The sequence below is a fragment of the Diabrotica undecimpunctata genome, chromosome 3 (genome assembly GCF_040954645.1).
Source record: "Diabrotica undecimpunctata isolate CICGRU chromosome 3, icDiaUnde3, whole genome shotgun sequence".
Taxonomy (NCBI): domain Eukaryota; kingdom Metazoa; phylum Arthropoda; class Insecta; order Coleoptera; family Chrysomelidae; genus Diabrotica; species Diabrotica undecimpunctata.
Window position 1 is genome coordinate 47,729,117 of NC_092805.1, and position 20,929 is coordinate 47,750,045.

The 20,929-nt window shown below is 31.8% G+C and overlaps 1 protein-coding gene across 1 annotated transcript in view; it reads left to right on the top strand.

Annotated features, from left to right (window-relative positions):
- btv (dynein cytoplasmic heavy chain beethoven) overlaps nt 1-20,929 on the top strand; it is a 344,345-nt gene that overhangs the window by 69,599 nt on the left and 253,817 nt on the right. The window contains exons 10-15 of the mRNA XM_072524490.1: nt 1,538-1,765; nt 1,816-2,195; nt 7,747-7,941; nt 11,452-11,698; nt 13,832-13,981; nt 15,753-15,964. Of these exons, the coding sequence (XP_072380591.1) occupies nt 1,538-1,765; nt 1,816-2,195; nt 7,747-7,941; nt 11,452-11,698; nt 13,832-13,981; nt 15,753-15,964 (1,412 nt within the window). The remainder of the gene's footprint in view (nt 1-1,537; nt 1,766-1,815; nt 2,196-7,746; nt 7,942-11,451; nt 11,699-13,831; nt 13,982-15,752; nt 15,965-20,929) is intronic.

Consider the following 20,929-nt stretch of genomic DNA (forward strand, 5'->3'; position numbering starts at 1 on the left):
TTGTGTATGTGTGTAAATGCTCCTCAAGTCAAACTAGATGAAAAACATTCTTTGATTTTACCGAAAACACATAAAATATTATGTAATGGAGAAAAAAGTAATACTATTATGAAATTTGTGTAGTAATATAGACGTTCTACCTACCTTCAGAAGGATCACCAGAGTCTTCTTTTGAATGCAATACCATTTCCACCATCCTTTTTCCACGATTCGTCATTTTGAACAGTACATGCACCTGTTTATCACCACGTGCAATAACAAACTAACCTAATTTACGTCGAGGCAATGTTTATGAGCGGTAAAATTGCAAGATCGGATATCGAATCGGAACATTTTGACGACACTTTGGATCGACACAAGTGCAAACGGCTGGGCCAAAGCAGACACCGGTGCCTGTTTCGCCGTCCTGTATGGCCAAAGCAGACACCGGTGTCTGCTGTGTCAACCTGTAGGGCCGAAGCAGACACCGGTGTCTGCTTGATTTTTGTCAAAAACTAACAAAAAAAAACAAAAAATTTTTCGCGCGGAAGTCATAAGATACGTGTTGGTCCACGGGGAAGTTTTGGCTTTTATGCATCGGCGCTCAACCTGTTAAGACATATTTTCACGAGCCAAGTTTATTTGACCAATTTTAATTACGCAACAAATTCTTTCTGTCTTGTGCAATGTGATTTATATGAAATGAAATATGATAGATATTCTTCACCCATGTGGTTTGACTTTGTACTTCTTTATTTTAGGTGAATTGCCTATTTAAACCTTATCCACCTGTATCAATGTTCCTCTCAGCTGTCGAGATACTATTCTTTTAAGCCAGATCATTTGCGATCGATTCTCGCAATTAAAAACGACAGTTTTGTTTCTAAAAATGATAACGAGCCGTCACTGTACTTCCGAGAGCATGTATAGTTCTCGATTCCCTTGGGCTAGTGCGCATTGACATCAACTACTTGAACCAGGATTAAAGATGCAATTGGCATCGACAAAATCCAAAAGAATCTCCTCAGCAAATAATATGCCATACGATATTATTAATAATATAGGTTTCAGATTGTCGCTTCTTTTTTTTCGGTGTAGCCTACACTTCGTGGTCCTGTTGGCGATTTCCAGAGATTCTCATTATTTAACATTGTCTTCCCCACATGTATTCCTTATGTTTACACTTATTTCTCTATTCAGAAGAGTCTTTACAGCTATGCCACGAAATATTCCGTCTCAACTTGCATTATTATTTGGTTAATCGAGTAGCTCAATAGTCATGTTACTGGTCCCAAGCTCGGATAAAAGAATAGGGTTTAAGGGACAGATGAGTACTCTATCCTACGTATAAAAACAAGATAATCCTTGTAGAACCAAAAAGCTGCCTCGGATATTCGAATACATTCGAACACATATTTAACAAACAAATCAATTTAATAATATCATAAAACTATTTATTTTTAAATTAATAATTACACAATATATCAATTAGTTAATAGTACAAATTTACTCTTAATAAAATTAATATTTATTTAAATATTTCTTTATGTTTTTATAGATTGCAAATTTTCACAATACAATTGGTGATCGTATGATTCCGTCCCAGAAGCCAATGATGCTTGCCAGTGCCATGGAGTTATCAAAGCTTGTACAAGAACAAGAAGTGGTTTCATGGGGGCAAGAAAAATCAGTGGAAAAGTATGTGGAAACACTAAAAACAGCTGTTGAAAGACTCTCGAAGGAAAATAACCTGCTGACTATGTACCATCATCAAATTTTGGAAAAGGTAAAAACTAATCACTTTAAGCTAAATGTTTTATGATTGACCTGTTTTAGATAAATGGTCTGAAAGAAATTGATCTTATTAAAGATTACAGCAGGTGGAAAGACATAGCCAAACAGATAAGACACACTACAAATCAAGTCGAAGAAAAAGGTTTTAGAAATGTACAAAGTTGGAAGAAGGACCTCGATAAGCAACTATGTCAAGTATTAGAGAAACAATACTTGGAAAGTTTGGACACCCTTCATATTTACCTGCCTGAAATCCATGCTGATTTGATTTATAGAAACTCGGTGTTAGAGTATTTTCCAAGCGAAGAAAATTTAAGAAAGACCTACGATCAACAACTAAAGCGGTTTTTGGATATTCCCAAAAATTTTCGAACAATATCCGAAGAACCAAAAAATGAACTCTTTGAAGGAATCACAAAAAGGTACAATAAAATATGTTATTTGTCAAGCTCTATCTTATGCTTATGTATTTTTTAACATAGGCCATTTACCCGTTTTGTTGAAGATCGTAAACCACAAGGAATCTAAGTTCCTGTAGTTGGCTGTATACCATATATTATCACAAAAATTTTTATTAAAAATCATTTATAAAAGGAATATAATTTAAAACCCCAATCGGGCTATATCACAAAACGTTTTCGGAATCCATGTTTCATCATCAAGGCACTAGGTATACATGTATTGAGCCACTAAATCTTCTTCTTCTTCGCCTAGCCATTCACGTCCACATCTGAACATAAGCCTCTTCAAGTCTTCCTTTCCATTGTTTTTTATTGTACGCTACTTGTAGCCAATTTTTCCCGGCAGTCCTTTTCAGATCATCTGTTCATCTCATAGGAGGTCTGCCTCTGGGTCTTTTGTGTTGGTATGGTCTCCAAGTTAAAATTGATCTGTTCCATTTGTTAAGATCGCTCCTAGCTACATGTCCAGCGTATTCCCATTTCAACTTTAATGATTTTTGCACCACATCGGTGACTTTGGTTTTCTGTCTTATCCATGTGTTTGTTTTCTTGTCCTTAAGTTATATACCTAGCATTGCTCTTTCCATCGCGTGTTAAGTGACTCTAAGTATATTCATATTCTTTTTTGTGATTGTCCATGTTTGTGCCGCATAAGTTAATATCGGAATAATGCATGCATCAAAAACCTTAGATCTAAGATGTAATTGAATTTGTTGATTTCTGAGTATATAGTTCAGTTTACCGAATGCTGCCCAAGCTAACTTTCTTCTTCTTTTTATTTCTTCAGTTTGAATTTCCCTATTTAGTATTATTTTTTGTCCTAAGTATATATATTCTTCAACTTTTTCTATAAATTTATCGTTTATTATTGTCACGGTGTCTTCGGAGTGCATGACTTTTGTTTTGTTTAAATTCATTTTCAGTCCTATTTTAGAAGATTCGGTATGTAGTTCTAAAAGCATGCCACTAAATATGTGGGTAAAAACCCGTTAAAAATTGTTGGTTTAAATTTAGTTTTGTGTGGTATTAAAAAATTAAAGTTAACTTTAAAAACTGGATGATTGGAAAATTGGATGAAAACAGATTGATTGGTTGAAAGAAATTTTCAGAGCTGCGTAAAATTAGGTAATGTTCCACGGTGAAAGACTTATTTCGCAGAGCATCCCATGGAGCAATATTTCAAAAAATGGTAAACATAATGACAGCCACAGTCTTAATACGCATACGGTACCTTAAGAAGAAAAAGATAAAAACTCTTTTTTTTTATGCCGAGACTATCAGAGACGATATTTTTATTTTTGTCTTCGTTGGAAGATTTGTAAAAACTCGTCTATAAAAGACTAAAAAATTCAAAAATAAACATTTAAAGCTTTGTTTTAACTAATGTAGTTTTATTTTGTTGATAAAGTAAAAACCTGAAACTCATTTTTTCTGGATTATAAAAAAAAGATCACAGAACTAGCAAAAAAAATTTATTTTGGAAAAACTATAACATACAGAATACAATTTATTTGTTTTTAGCTAAATAGCAAGAGCCACAAAGCACCACTGAATACTTTAAACTTATAGCTTATTTATAGGTCACACAATTATTAAAGGTATTTCTGTCGTGTTTTCTCGAACAAACATTACATCTTTTGGCCCCTTTCATTATTTTACCTGGCTGATATCATTGGCTGCAGTTCCTTCAAGAAGGACTTCTAAATTTCGCGAAAGCTTTAGAATGGTAGACCGAATTTGTTTGTATTCTGTTAGTAACTGTATTGCTAATAATTTTAAAAGTTCCTTTCGATTTGTTTGAAAATAATCAGTATTTTGTTGATAAATTACTCTAACATTTTATAGCCGCACAGTTAAGTTCCGTATAAAAAAATGTAATGCGTCACATTTTTCTATTACGTGAAACATCGTATGAAGCCGACAATTGATCTACCACATCTACTGCACATTTTCTAGAGTTTTATAAAGAAATTATTTCGGGTTACTTAATTTTGCCAGTACTATCGTCAAATCAGGGATGTGATGTAAAATTGACGTTAAAACAACTACTCTTTCCTTTTATTGGTACATGTGAAACTAACGTTATATATATATATACACACTCAAAAATGTTTTGCATAATGTAATATTTTCAAAATTATCCACCTAATCTGGTAAAATCTATTTTTTTTTAACAAAATACTTTATTATATATATAAAATTGTATGTTTTGAAAAAAACAATAAACAAAATTTAAAGGATTAACAATTTGTTATCATTATTTATAATATGTATTATAAATATATTTTTTTAAATTTGTACAGATATAGTAACTAATACTTAATATACCCTATTTCCACCTCTTGCATCAATTCAAGACTGAATGCGATATCCCATGCTTCTTATAAGTGTATTAATGTAGTTCTGGTCCATGGTGCCCCATTCTTCAATCGCTGCTATTCTAAGGTCTTGTAGTGTCCTTGGGGGTGGCTGCCGAGACTGAATTTTTCTTTTGAGCATGTTTCATCCGTGCTCAATGGGATTGAGGTCAGGTGAGCAAGGTGGCCATTGTAATCTGACGATATCTTCTGTCTTTAAAAAATCTGCTACATGTCTCATACGATGTGGAGGTGCATTGTCGTCCATAAAAATAAACTCTGGACCAACAGCTCCTCGCCACAAGCGTACAACAGTCCTAAGAATGGCATCAATATAAATTTGTCCATTCATGTTACCAACAATAGGAATTAAAGGAGTTTTATTATTTAGCATGATGCCGCCCCAAAACATTATGGAGCCACCTTGATATGGGACTCTTTGGACAGCTTGGTTAAGTCTATCCTGTCGATTTTGGTTCCTCCAAATCCTAATTCGGCGATTACCCGACAAAAGGCTAATTTTGGTTTCATCAGAAAATAACACGTTTCCCCATCTGTTGTCATGTCATTGTAAATGTTCATTGGCCCATTCCAGTAGAGTCCTTTTCTGCTCTAACATAAGCTTTGGTACAAAAAATGGTCTTCTTGTCAATAAATTTGCCGAATGTAACCTGTTTCTAATAGTCTGATCGCAAATTACAATATTATGAGCTTGCTGGACCTCTCTTCTAATAGCTGGAGCAGTCATAGTGGGGTTTCTCCGGGCAGTTAACGTTAAAAAGCGGTCTTGGACATTGGTAGTAATTCTGGGTCTTCCGCTTTTTGGACGATCGCTAACAGAATTCGTCTCTCGATATTTTTTCACAATCCAAAACACATCACTCTGATTAACTTCAATCCGGACAGCAAAGTCGACTTGTGTGTGGCATTCCTCAATCAAAGTAACGATTCTAGCTCTGTTGAACTCAGATATCACTTGTCTATTCATATTGTTCACTACAAAGTGAATAAAACGCAAACCAATTTTGACAAATATCGGTTTTCGAAAACTGATGAACACAATATGAATACTGCGAATCTTTGTGATGATTAAAAAACAAAAACAAGCAATAAAGTACATTATTTTAGTAGACAAAAAGAAAACAGTGCAAAAAATTTCAAATGAGAAACGTTCAGTTGCGTTACAGATAATATGCAAAACATTTTTGAGTATATATATATATATATATATATATATATATATATATATATATATATATATATATAATAACGGATTTATTACAGCTGTCGCCGCTTTTCCGCCCCCAATTTCCATCTTTTTCTGTCATATGCAGTTGCCTCTTCTAAGTCTCTTGCCTTCATTGCTTCATTAATATCGTTGCGCCAACTTCTCCGTGGTCGTCCTCTCTTTCTTCTTTCAGGAGGGATCCATTCCAGTACTCTTCTAAGCCATCTGCACTCTGGCACTCTTTTAACATGTCCGAACCATATTAATTGTTTTCTTTCTATGTCATCATTGATATTTCTCTCCATTTTCATTTCGTTTCTTATTTGTTCGTTTCTAACTCTCTCCAGTTTCGATCTACCGCAGCTTCGTCTCAGATAATCCATTTCTGTCGTCATAAGTTTGTTTCTATTATCTTTGGTGACGTCCCATACTTCCGAACCGTAAAGTGTATCCTAAAAAATAACTAACGTTATACACTCTTAAAATCCAAATTTTGAGAAATATTCTGGGCTGTTACTAAATGCTAGAAAACTTTAATGTATTTGCCTTTTGTTTTTCTTACAGTTTCAGTTGACATCAATTAATAATTTTTTAAAAGCTTCAGCATCAGCTCATAACTGTAAAACAATTATCGAATGTTACATTTCGTTTGGTTCCAGATATCGGAGTTACAAGTCGGAGAACTACGTCGGTAGGTTTATTGCTCAATTTTAAGGGTCTCTCTGACTGCAATTCTCCGTATAGGTTTAAATTTACAACATAGTATGATTTTGCATCAATGAGAGCTAATATTTTTAATTCGTATCGTGCAGGCTTTTTTGGCATATACTGACGAGAACCACAGCGGTATCTAAATGCCTCTAGCTTTTCATTAATGGTTAGGTGTTTGCTTGGCGTATACATGTCTTGGCTATTTTGCACAAATTTTTCGCAACATGCTCCAATAGCAGTCATTTTATCAATTTTTTTTTCTTCTCGATTTTCTATATTGTCAAAACGTAGACAAGACTGTAAAAGAATAAATCGCTGTAAAGACATACTTATAGAAGGTTTAAAATGGGATTTAGGTACTTAGTGATTTTAAATATAATTTAATTGTGTTTTTGAACCCTGACAATCTTCATTTTTTTAAATTTTTTTCTTCAGTTTTAAATTATTTATAACTCTAAAATAATCAACAAAATAAATAAATTTAACCTAATTTTGGGGTTTCCTTCTTCTTCCTCCCTGTCTTTTGACCTTTTCATTTTTTTTTGACTATTGTGTGTCTTTTTATTTATAAACCATGTCTCGCTTTCATATAGAAGTGTTGATACTGTGAGTGCTTTTTATATGTGCAATTTTGTTTTCTGACTAATCTTGTCATCCCATGTAGCATGTAAGCAACATCTAATGTTGCTGCTGCTACTGACAGCAAGTTAATTTTATTAGCATAACTTAATTATTAGCAAGTATTATTACAAGTATAATATCTGGCCTTTTCTAAACCGGGTCTAAAGTCTGTATAGGTTGATTATTTTAAGTAAATTAGTGGTGAAGGCTTATATTAAGACTATATAAGCACACAAAGTTTATCTCAATTCCAAGTTAGTTTGGTCCAGATTATGAACGTAAAAATGATTTTTATTAATAATCACATTTATTTTAAAAAACTTCTCGTTAATTGTTATAAAAAATTCAATCAAAATTCAAGTGCTCGAACGTGTAACAAGTTGATAGTGGTTTCAAAGGCATCGTTACAAATATGTAGAGATATGTTTTTTGGCGTATGTATTTTTCTTGATCGTCTTGTTTATAATATCTTCTTGTAACACAATATATACTAGTTTATTACGTCAAGTTTTATTGTTGGGACCAGTTGTTTAATTTAGGCAAATTTATAAAAAGTTTAATACTAGAATACAAATATATTTGTTCTTTTTTATAGAAATAAACAAGCATTAGATAACGTTTCAAAGCGTACAGATGAATTATTCGAACAACTGAAGGCGGTATTAACACATTGGCAGTCTTGGCTTCAGCTGGAGTCTCTAGATACGTCAAAATTATCAACTTGGCAACATTGGGATCTTCATTTTAGGGCATCGAAAACGTTTGGACAAGAAATTGCGAAGTTACCAAGGTGAGGATAAAAATAAAACTTTAATTAATCATTATAGCCCATCTTAGCTATAAGAAAAGCATAAAAACTTACTTATTGTTAAAAAGTCACATTGATTGCGAAATTTTCTATTTTTGTACTAAAAATACATTTTTTTATTGCTTTTTCTTTGCTTTTTAATATATTTGCCCAAGTTGTTATTTATTATAAAAGCTGGTGTTATTCCTATCTTTTTCACGTTTACACAATTACACAGCAGTGTATACAAACCATCGAGCAAAAAGACAAAAGAGGGAATGTAAAGGTAGTGGGGGCAAAAATATTGTTAGACAGGAAGTGCCATCTTGAGAGGCCAAATTAAACAAGGAAAGGGAGTCCTTCCTTGTTTAAGAAATCAAATTTAGTTGGGTTATGTTATTATGTGTCCCAACTGTCACATGAAATCTTATTTATATTGAAGTTTTTTAACAATTGTTTCACATTTTAGACTGTTATCGTTAATATTTAATTAAAATTTTCTCGTCTAAGACACATTCTGAAAACTATTTTATAGCTACTGTTAATAAGTGTCGGAAAATTTAAATTTGGCGCATTCGCATTTCCGGATATGTCCGCCATCAGAGGCCACTTTTTTGGTCGCCTTTTCATAACGATTAGATTCCCTCTTTTGTCTTTTTGCTCGATGATACAAACTTAAATATGGTAGAACTTTTATCAAACGTATAGCAGAATATAAAAGGGCTTTCAATAAAACAAAAACAGACTCTACGTATGCACTACACCTTCTATACTATTATCATTCTTTTAATGACGAATTTCAAATTCAAAATAAAGGCCTTAACCTATTTTTATTAAAATCTATGGAAATCAAGAAATTAAAAATACAGACATAATTCTGAATGACCAACATAAGACAAACAGTTCTCCCCTTCTCATCTTATTCAGTTAAAGACTATAAAGTGTAAACACATACCAAAAATAGATCACTTGCACTTTTGCCTAAATCTTTAATAATAAAATGGAAATATACGAATATAGATCAAATAAAAATATTTTTAGGATTACAAATTTGGATTGGATTTGTTAAATGCCCAAACTATCTTGTTAGTGGTCTACTAATGTCCTATACTTCAATAAAATAAAACAAGTTATGTCAAGAAACAGATATGAACTTCTTCTGAATAATTGTCATTTGACTGAAAACGATAACAATGCAGATATTTCCACAACACTGTATAAGATAAAATAGCGCATACATCATAATTATTAGACAAACATTTCAAAATGCTATAACGCCGGCTGGTAACATTATTATAGACGAAAATTTATTTCTCTTTCGTGATCAGATATATTTCCTACAATTTATCAAGATTAAACGGCATAAATTTGGTGTAAAATTATTTAAATGGTGTTTATGAGATGAGTACACTTTTATGATATTAAAATCTATTTTGGGACAAAATGGGAAAATATCCAACTTCGGTTGTTTTAGAACTATGTGAAGGGATTCTTTTGTGCAGTCGTACTGTTTTTGTGGACAATTATTACACTATTAATAAACTAGCGCATAAATTATTAAAAAGGCAAAGTACCTTTTTTGGTACCTTACGAAGAAATTCAAAAAATATTATTAAAAAAAAATAATAATAATATGGGGCAGGTAATTGACGCAGAAAGTGACTCAAAAGTTGCAGTACTAAAACGGTATGATAAGCAAGAGGTTTTAATTTTGTCAACAAAACGTATGGAAAGAATGCTAAAAGTAACATCAAGAAATGAAAGTGTAAAGAAAAAGCCAGAAATTGTCAATAACTATAATAGGAATAAAAGTTTCTTAGACCAAATAAAGGCTTATACCTGTTTTAGGAGAACCATTAAGTCAGTGATATCGGAAAATGGCCATTGAAATTCATCTGGGATCAGCAGATTTAAACGCATTCATATTATATCAAAATTAACGGATTCTTATATTAGCATAAGAAATAACAAGATATTTACTGCAAATAAACTTAAAGAAAAGACATTTGTCTGGGAAAACGCATATTTTGGAAAAAGTAGAAACCAAACATCGTCGAAGATGCGCATTTTGTAATAAGAACTAATCTATCTGAAAGAAATAACAGCTATTTGAATTCTAGTCTGTCTTTAAAGCCAAATTATGTGTGTCCAATGTTAAATTCTTATTTTTTGTATATTTTTCGATAAATAAATTTTAAGAATATTTTTTAACATACGACTAATGTTCCGGTGTTTTGTGCATTGTTTCGCATTTGGCTTTTTCGGTTTGGTTATTATTGTTATAGAGCCATTCCCTCCGAAGAGAGATTCCAAATTTGGAAATTCTATTAGATAGTTCCACAACCTTTATTAAGTTGTTATCTTTAATGAGTTTACTTATGTTTATTGGTAATTCATCTGAACCTGAAGCTTTTTTAGTCCTCATTTCGTTAATCGTATGCTATCCCATTTCTTTCATTTTCTGGTTCGGTCTCACTATTTGTTTGTGTATTTATTATCTACATTATTGCGTTGATCGGCAAACAGTTGTTCTGTGTATTTTTTTATAGTCTCTTAATTTTGGTTTTGTGTACAAAATAATATTTCCAATGTCGTGCACTAATATGTTGTGTCTGTTACTTTGTCTTTTTGTCAATTCTTAATTTTTTATGTGCATTAAATCTATCGTGTTTAAATGTATTGTTTATTTTGTAGTTGCTCGATTTCTTCTTATTTTTTTCTATAACAGTTTTCCTTAACTATACATCAGAAAAACTGGTATTTTTAACCTTGTTTAAGCTTTTCGCTTCTTCAAGGAAGGGGTACTCCTTTTTTATTTTGGAGTAATGGAGGTATGATAAAACGTGATGAATGATGTTAAGTGTGGGAACGGAACTTTTCTTTGAGGAAATCTGGTGAGTATTTGCCCTCGGCGATTGCAAGTGTCTTTAATACTGCTTTACTCTATTATTCGAGCCTGTTATGGTTTGAAGGACATACCACCTGGTGAATAATAGGATTTTGTCCTTAATAGGTGTTATATTTGCCAGAATGTATATATGTGCTGATGGATAAAGCCTGCTCTTCCTCATGCAGAATCTGAGAAATTTTCTTTTGGTAGCCATGATAGCATTGATTTCATGGGGTTTAAGGGAGGCGAAGATGCATGCTTTGTATTCGATAATAGGTCTAATGAATGTTTTATAGCTGTGCAATAGTGTGTTAGATGACGTTAAACCTCTTTCTCGCCGTGTCAGGGGTATCTTGAATGTCGGTTTTTCAGTTGAGAGTCCTAGTAAAATGACTTCCAAATGAGAAACCGAGTTTCTGAGAATAAGATCCTCTCCTAACAGAGTTATTCGGCCTTGGACCTCGCGACAATTTAAAAATTTAAATAAAATTAATTATTTTATTACCAAAAAAAAAATAAAACACTAATTAAATTATTATATTAACGTAACTAATCGACTTAAATATGTATCGCAATTGTGTGTCACTAATTGTATCTCTTTTTTTAAATTTATATTTTTTTAGTACTGAAGAACGTGTCGGTTGCTTTGTTATTGGTCTTTCGCGCTTGAGATCTGATCTAGAGTCGCATAACAGAAGTTATTGGGATCAACTTGTAAATTCTTTAAAGGACTCAATAGCTCAGGATGTTGTCAAATTGCAGAACTATGTAGACCACTCCACAACAAATCTCACAAAGCAACCTGTAACTATAGATGAGGTTGGAGAGTCTGGAGTTGTGCATTCTAATATTCTAAAGGAAAAGCCTGAAGTAAGTATAATTTATTTAACTAATACGAAATAAAACATTTTTAAATTATTAATAAAAATTCTCGTAAACGGTGTTACAGTGGGTGTTTCAAAAAGGTATGTCATAAATTAAATCACGCATTCCGGGGACAAAAATAAATTGATTGAATCCAACTTACCTTAGTACTAAAGTGTACACAAAAAAAGTTACAGCCCTTTGAAGATACAAAATAAAAATTGTTTTTTTTTGCATTATCTTTTAAACTACTTGACATTTTGTAATAAAAATGGACACGTTACTTTCTTGTTTTGAAAGCATTTTACATACAGAAGAAACAACAAAATCTAAGCGCACAGAAAAATTTTATGGGGGGTGTGCAGCCCTAAACCCCTTCAAACTTTTGAGTACGTTCAAATCAAATGAATTTTGTGGCATCATTAGTTTAACACATTGTTTTTAAAAAATTTTTGCCTCATATGACTTTTTTCAAAAAACAGTTTTCATTGAGTTACGGCCTTTTTCATTAACCTGTAAAAAATTACGTGTAACAAATAAATCAAATAAATGGCTTGAATGAATTCACAAGTACAAAAAAGTCTATAACCTATATAAATATGATATTACAATAAATGTTCAAAGTTACCCCCATTTTCTTTAATACACATTCGGTATCGTTTTAATAAGGAAAACCGAATGCGCTGAAAAATCATATTTTTCTGACGAAATTGATTGGCAGCTTCAATTATTCTAACCCTCAATTGTTGTTCGTCCTCTATTGTTACAGAATACACTTTCTCTTTCATAAACCCCCAAAAGTAAAAGTCCATGGGGTTAAGACCTGGACTTCACTTCTGGTTGGCCAAGAAATAGGTGCATCACGACCCCTTCCAATCCACCGACCAGGATACTGCCTGCAAAGGTATTCCCTGACTTCTTTACTGTAATGCGGTGGAGCGCCATCTTGTAGAAACCACATATTTTGCCTTATTGCAATATTTACTTCTTCCAAATACTCGTAAATCGTTTGCCAAGAACTGCAAATGATTATCACCATTTAAATTGTTGGGAAGAAATACTGGGCCTATTAGATTGTTATCCATAATTCCTGCCCAACATTAACTTTAAAAGTAATTTGGTGATGAGTCGTTTTTTTGGCGTGGGGATTTTCGTCGGCCCAAATATGCTCATTTTAATGGTTTGTTATTTCATTTTTACTGAAGATAGCCTTGTCGTTAAACACAATCTTTTTAATAAAATTAACGAACCGTTGTTAAGTGATAGGGTTGAAGCAGCTGATCCTGCAAATGCCTCGAAACCCTTACATGAGAAACATTTGGTTGAGCAGCTATTACCCTTGTACTTGTTCCAGGGACTTCTTCAATGATTTCTAAAATGTCTTCATCAGTTGCATCCATTATTGTACGACCACTATTGCCAGCAACTTACGGTTGGAATGTACCCGTTTTCCGTAAACGACGATCAATGGTCAAAAATAATCGTTTATCGGGTGTATTTCGATTGGGGTATTTTACTGCATACCGCCTTGCGGCTGCTGCACTATTTCCTTAACATTCACCTACGATATTCCCAATAGTTTATTGAAATCATAATTTAATCTGATCCAACTTACCCAAAGTTAAATGCATATCTGCCATTTCCTGAAATGTGTAGGCCATTGTAATATCAAAATTTTTAATATTAATCTTATTCACACAATAAATGATAGCTTCAAATTATTGACTATTATTGATAGAACTGTTTGTAATTATTGTATGCGTAGAAACTAATTGTAATTTTATGGTCAGCTAAGTTTGCTCAGATTTTTCTATGTAAAGATTATTTCCTATGCAAAACATTTTTCAGCGATCTTTTATGGATTAGATAATCAGAATAGAAATTACTTAATAGCAGTTTTTACAGATATTTAGAGTCAACGTTATTTTTTTATTGTTTGTAAAATGATCTACCTTATATACTACCATACCTTCTCTTATTCCTTAAATTGGTGAATTAAATTTATGTTCTAATTTTCTATCATTACTCAATAGTATTTTTACCACTTCTCCTTTATAATAACTATAAGAGGGTGATAATTTAAATTAAATATTAACTATATCATATATAAGGAGATACAATGTAAAACATTTATTTTAGATGGAAGAACTATTTAACGAAATGTCTAGAAAAGCACAAGCCCTGTCCAGCTGGTCACGAGAACAAGTAAGTGTTGTAAATAGACTTAAAGGTGCTTGGGATCGTCTTCAAAGTTTATTGGATAACTATCAACATATTATGGAAAAACAGGTATTAAAATCTTATTAATTATTAATACGCTTAATTTAGTTTCTTTTTCAAATACATGTACATATTAAATAATTTTACCAAAGGTCTACTCCTACTATTGCTTTTTAATAGGCAAAACTATTTTGTTCTAAAATATTATGTATGGATGACATGCTGAGTTAACCAACTAATTTTTGGGGATTATTATTTTAATTTACAATTTTTTTAAATAAAGAAAATCATCAAAAGAAACATGATCAGTTGGCGTTACAGCTCTTCGTGAGCCCGTGAAAATATTCTTCCATCCTTTCCTGTCGAGTGTCTGTCTTTTCCAACTGCTTATTCCAATTTCCCTTGAATCGTCCTGCACATCGTCTAGATACCTGAGCTTATGTCACCTCCTTCTTCTTCTTCTTCCGGCTAGCCTGTTTAGCATGGTTATTTTAGAAGGATAATTTTTGTCCATCCGCTTAAAGTGGCTCAGTTATCAGAGGCGGTTTTTGTATTGTTTTCACGATATCTCTACATCACCAAAAGTCTATAGAGTTCAAAATTATATCGCCTTCTCCACGATTTCGCCTACATTCAACTTTTCTTATTGTCATTTTAATTAATTATACCAATCCTTTTGGTATTCCAAATTCGATCATAACCAAATATAATTGGAACCTGTCAATTGTATCGTAAACAGCCTTAAAATATATGAAGATGTAATTACAGCTTATGTCGTATTTCGTCATTTTTTTCTAATATTTGTGTGACGGATGATATTTAATTAATGGCAGATCTGTTTTTCAAAAAGCCTATTTGGGCTTAACTTGTTTGTAAAATTTTCTGTGTTTGTGTTCTCTATTTAATTTTTCTATTTCTTTAAACTCTTTATCGATCTGTTGCCACTTTTTCTGTTGTGCTTTTGTTTTTCCCCTATTCTCTTTACTTGATGTTCTTCAACATTGTTCCTAGTTCTTCTGTTAATAATTTTTAGATATGCGTTATTCTTCTCTTTGGCTACTTGTTTGTATTCCTCATCAAACTAGTTGTTTTGCTGCCCTTTGAGTACCCCACCCAACACTTCGTCTGCGGTCTTTTGCAGCGTGATTTTTATATTCTCCCAATTTTTGTTAAATTCTGTGGGATCTTCTTTACTTCTGGGATGTTTCGATAGTTTACGATCCAAGCACATTTAGAAAAATTTTTACGACTACATACTATCAATAACAAAAACATATGTACCGACGTGGCAGTACTAAAAAAATTATATACCTTAAGTAGCCACAGATTGGTTAGAGCTACCGGGTAAAATACAGACGAGAGTCGAAACAAACTTATCACACAAAAACAATACTCAACCACTGAAGTCCTGACTCAAAAACAAACCAAATATTAAAACGAGTTAGGTACAAGGCTTAAATTAATTAAATTAAATTAAATTAAAATTTTCGACTCCATTAGAAACGCAAGAAAAAAAAGAGCACTTCATGGACTACTTGTACTAAAAAAAGATGTGATATCTTTTTAGGGTTGTCTAAGCGTTTTCTGCCATCTATTTTAGTTTGTTTAAAATACGATTTATACATAATAAACAACTACTATTAATATTATTGTTAGTACCTCTTGGTACCAGCTTATTATTAAGAAGATAATAGTAATCGTTGCTTCAATAAGTATATCTGTATATCGGTCAATTGTCTTTGGCCGTTTGGAATAATATTACATGGGAATTTGCAGTACCTCTTATTATTTAAATCATAGTTACTTCTAGATCCTTACATAATATAAAATCTTATTTTAGATGGAAACTATTAAAACTACTCTTAATATCGAAAAGGAGAATTTGGATAAGGAAATAGAACGGTTTGTGGCCAAGTGGGAGGAAATAAACCCGCGACCGCAATCAGCACAGCTTAGTACTAATTCTCTTACCGACTTAAGTAAACATTTAAATAACATAAAAGAAAAACGAACAGACTGGACAGAGATTCAAAATAAGTGTGAAAAATTAACGTAAGTGAAGGTTGACAATAATTTTAATGTTTAATACTGTAGTAAATAACAGTTTTGGAGTGTAATTTTCCTCGTCACGACGGATTTGCTTGGATTAAGGTTCCTCTTACCCTCCACTTTTGGACTTAAGACCAGTATTGCTTTTACTTGATGGGTGAAAGCCACCATTACTCTGGGATGAAAAAAGATACGTTTAAAATAAGTTTGGAAACAGGTAAATTGACTAATTCTAAGTAACTTTTATTATATACAGTTTTTTCACTTTAGTCAATACTTTTTAAGTTATTTGCGAGTGAAAATGTTTATTTTTCAAAAAAAAACTCATGTTTTTAGACGGTTTTTTAAACTTAAAAATTAACTATTTATTAAAAAAAAAAAACGTTGTTAACAAAGATGTAGCTTATACAAAAACAAAAAAAAATGGTGTACTCACGTAGTATGTTGACCCAGCAAAAGCAGAGTTGTAGCTCAGGAAAAGTAGTTTCTTAGTTGTCAAAATCCGAATCCAAATTTGGATTGTAAAATGAGAAAATACATGAAAATTTTTTGAAAGTATTTAAAAAGGCCTTTATTTTGGTTTTTTTTTTTAATTTATGGCGTGAAAACTAAGCGAGTTACGCTCAAAATAAAGTTAATCTCTTTTTTTGGTAAAAACATCGTGAACATCACACCCTAATTAGTATTAAAAATAAAATTAGTCATTATCGCTTTACAGTTTACTTAATTTATGTATTTTTTAAATGATTTGTAAGTTTGACCTGTGCAAAGTGCTTATTTTTGAAAAAACGTAAAGTCTTGAGAAGTAAAAAAATACAAGTTTTGCTTTTCTGAACATTTCAGTTTTTTGTTTTTCTGTAAGACAAAAATTGGTTAAGATATGGCTGTGTAAATTTTGCATACACTCCTGATTAGTGACTTAATCAAGCTCTTTCAACTACAACTGTTTCAAAACTAATAGTTTAAACAAATTATTAATTTAAATTAAAATAAAATAAAATAGTTTAAAAGCTAACCGCGTTATGAGTAAAAAATTCCATATCACATATTTTAGGAGATATCAGAACGCATATTTTAATCATTGTAAGATACATATAAAGTGCTATTAAGGCACAGCCATACTTTTACCCATCCTTATAAACTAATAAGGGTTGATTTTTAAGTTGAAATAAAATAAGTTCATAAGGTTTCGAATCAAAAATATTGTATAAAATAAATAAAAAAAATTAAAAAATACTTAAACTATTCGAATTTTTTTGAAAGTGGTAGTTTTTATCAGGGTAGAAATTATGTGGATAAAACACTAAAGAAATCTAATTTTAATGTCACTATATGATTAATTGAAAAAAAAAAAACTGTTTATGAGAGTAATAACTAACAGGTTAACGTCGAAGCTCGATAGCTATCAACCGGTAGAGCAGGTAGGATTCCGAAAGGGTTACAGTACAGCGGATCGTCTTCTTAGTCAGAACCGTAATAGAGAAAGCCAATGAATATCACTTAAACTTATACATTGGCTTCGTTGATTATAAAAAAGCCTTCGACTCCATTAAAATTTGGACAATAGAGAGAGCTATGAACAACTGCAGGATAGAGTCCCGATACAGAATGCTCATACATTTAATTTACAAGAAAGCTACAATGAAAATACAAATAGATGCGATAACCAAAGGTATACCAATCAACAGAGGAGTTCGCCAGAGAGATATTATCTCACCAAAGCTATTCACACTTGGACTGAAAGACGTGTTCAAAGACATTAACTGGGTAGATAAGGGAATAAATGTTATTGGAAGAAAACTAAGTCATTTGAGATACGCTGATATGACATTGTAATATTCGCTACAAGTTTCGAAGAACTACAGACCATGATGACGCAACTATTTCAAGCTTCGGAAAAAGTAGGTCTTAAGACGAACTTGGAAAAACAAAAATAATGACAAATATACCGAACAATAGAAAAAAACGTTGAACGACAAAATTTAGAAACAGTTAGCGAATACATCTATCTGAGACAGATAATGAAAGTTAACAAAGAAAATTAAACTGCCGAAATTACCAGAAGAATAAGGTTAGCATGAGCAGGATTTGGAAAACTAAGTTGGATCTTGAAAATCACTAAAATAGAAAAATATTTGAAAACCAGAATTTACGATCAGTGTATCCTCCCTATATTCACGTATGGTTCACAGACGTGGACACTCACCAAGTCTAATATGGCTAAAATAGTAAAAGCACAAAAAGGGATGGATCGATCAATGCTCGGGGTAAGACTTATAGATAAAAAAACAAACAAATGGATTAGAAGCAAAACCAAAGTAAAAGACGCAGGAGAACATGCCGTCAAATTAAAATGGAGCTTCGCAGGACACAATGCCTGACTAAAGGATAAAAGATGGAACCACGAAATGAGATGAGGCTGATGACATTAAGAAGATCGGAGGACACAACTGAAAGCAAGTGGCGCAAAATAGAAAACTCTGGATTGCTTTGGGGTAGGCCTATTTTCAAAGTTGTATTACTTAAGGCTGAAGAAGAAGAATATATCGACGGTGTCACGACAGAAAGGCATAAGCGCCATTGACAGTTTTTTTCAGGAGACACAAAAAACGTTTAACATCGCTTAATATTTCTTTTTTTACATTTTTTTGGCATTTTATTATTATCTAACTGAGGCATTCTGACTTCTTACCATATGTTATTTATAAAACAATTATTATAAACATGAGATATTTAACATTTTGGTGCTTACGCCTTTAATGTTAGGTTCTGTGGTGTTTAAGCCTTTTTGAAAGGCGGTTACCATATTTCGAAAAAAGTATTTTGATCAAAAAATGTCGCTTAGGAACTTGTACGCCTTTTAATTTTACGGAATTACAACAAAAATGGAGAATAGATCTTTTCATTTTAAAGCATAACAATTAAGTAAAAATAATACAAATTAAACAATACACAATAATATATTTATGAGTTTCTTAGAGTTATATTGGTGTAAAAAAATACAAAAATAAAAGTTAATATAATTATCACGTTATATTAAGTAAAAAACAACAAAAACTATTAAAACGTACCATTTTTTCTACATTGATAACTAAGTAAGTTGTATTATAAAACTAATAGAAATAAAATGCAAATTAAAATTAATATAATATAACAGAAAATTGAACCAGTTGATGAGCTAGAACGTAGTGAGCTAGAACTAATGCTGTCAATTTCAGTCTCATTTTTAAAAAATACTGTCAAGGATGATGAATCTGATTCGGAGTTTAAAGAATCATTTTGTTGTATAAAATCATTACAACCTATCTTATCATCAACTAATGAACTAAATACTATTGCGGCAATATTACTACTATCATCAGTGTCATCAGTATCTGAGTAAGGTACAAGCTTTTTATCACAGGTTAATAAATCAGTCTCTTCTTCGGCAGTTTTATCAATATTCGAAAATAAACGGCTGTCAATATTCAAATTTAGACTCGAGGAAAACTGAAATCCACAATGGCATCATCATCTAGAACAGAACTAGGCATTTGGAGTTCTTGTTCATGGTCTTTTAGTACAGGCTCTAAAAGAATATCATGCTTTAGCGCTTCATTGAGGACCTCATTTTCAGTGGAAAATGAACCATGGTTTTTATTATTTCCGCTGGATTCCTGCACATTCCCAAATGGATTGCAATGCAAGATTCATTATTTTATGCCCCCGAGAAACCATTCTAAAAACCATTAAAAAAAGAAGTAAGCGCCATTCAAATGTTAGTTTTTTAAAATAATATTACTACCAAAATATAACTTTAAAATTAAAAAAAAAGAAAACTATACAACAAAGTCAATATATATTTTATTTAGGTTCAAACCTTATTTAAGTCGGTTAAGTAGTAACTTTTTTATGGCAAATATAAGTCATAGTGTATTTTAAATGGCCAAATGGTGGTTAGATAAACGAAAAAATTTTTTCTGAAAAGGCCTAACCGACAGTCGGTAAAATTGGACATTCTTATGGTATATTATGAATTCTCAAGATAAATAATCTAACTAAACGCTTAACAAAACATTAAATATTAATAATATTTCAAATTATTGTTTACCTTATTGATATAACCACGTTTTCAGACCCAAGACGTAAGCACCACCTTCCACTACGGATCTTGTCGCTTACTGATTTCGGTGTCTCATCTTTTAAGAAATTCGTTTGGCGGTTAGAAAATTCAAAGCTTGTTTTAGTCGAGTTGGAATTTTTTACAGCTGCGTCATTTTAATAGTCGATACTACGTAAAATGTATTTTATTTTGATAAAAAAACATAAATTTATAAATTTTTTCGCTTATGCCTTTTTGTCGTGACGCCATCGATACGATTAAATAATTAAAAATTGTTTGCATTTACAATTATATAATTTTTTAATAGGGGTTGTTTTCACCCCTAAAAAATTAGAAGCAACCAACGGCACAAGTCTAATTTTGAAGTGGAGGGTACTTATAACCTAAATTCAGATTTTTATGCAAATACGTGTAAACAAGATATTTAATAAAATTGTTTTAATTATAGCTAATCTAGCGGGCATATTTAGGGGTTCAACTATAATAAAATATTAAGCTATGTTGTTTAATCTTAATTAACATTCATTCACTTTATTAAAAGATGATTTAAATTAATAACCCGCTTTAATTCACAATTATAAAATTTGTTTTAATTGGGGAAGTTTTGACCCCTAAAAAATAAAAAGCAACCAAAGGCACAATTCAAAAAATGAAGTGGAGGGTAAGTAGAATCTTAATCCAATTTTTCATGTAATTAGGTGGTGACACGGAAAATTACAGGGAGTCGTAGTATTTTACGTCCATTTACTGGTCTATTAATATGTTTTTGGAAACCAGTAATTGTTGTGTTCTAATATTGTAAGATTCTAAGGGAGTTACAGTATCCTCTTCCCTACTAAATCTTACTAAATAATATCCTTAAAAGT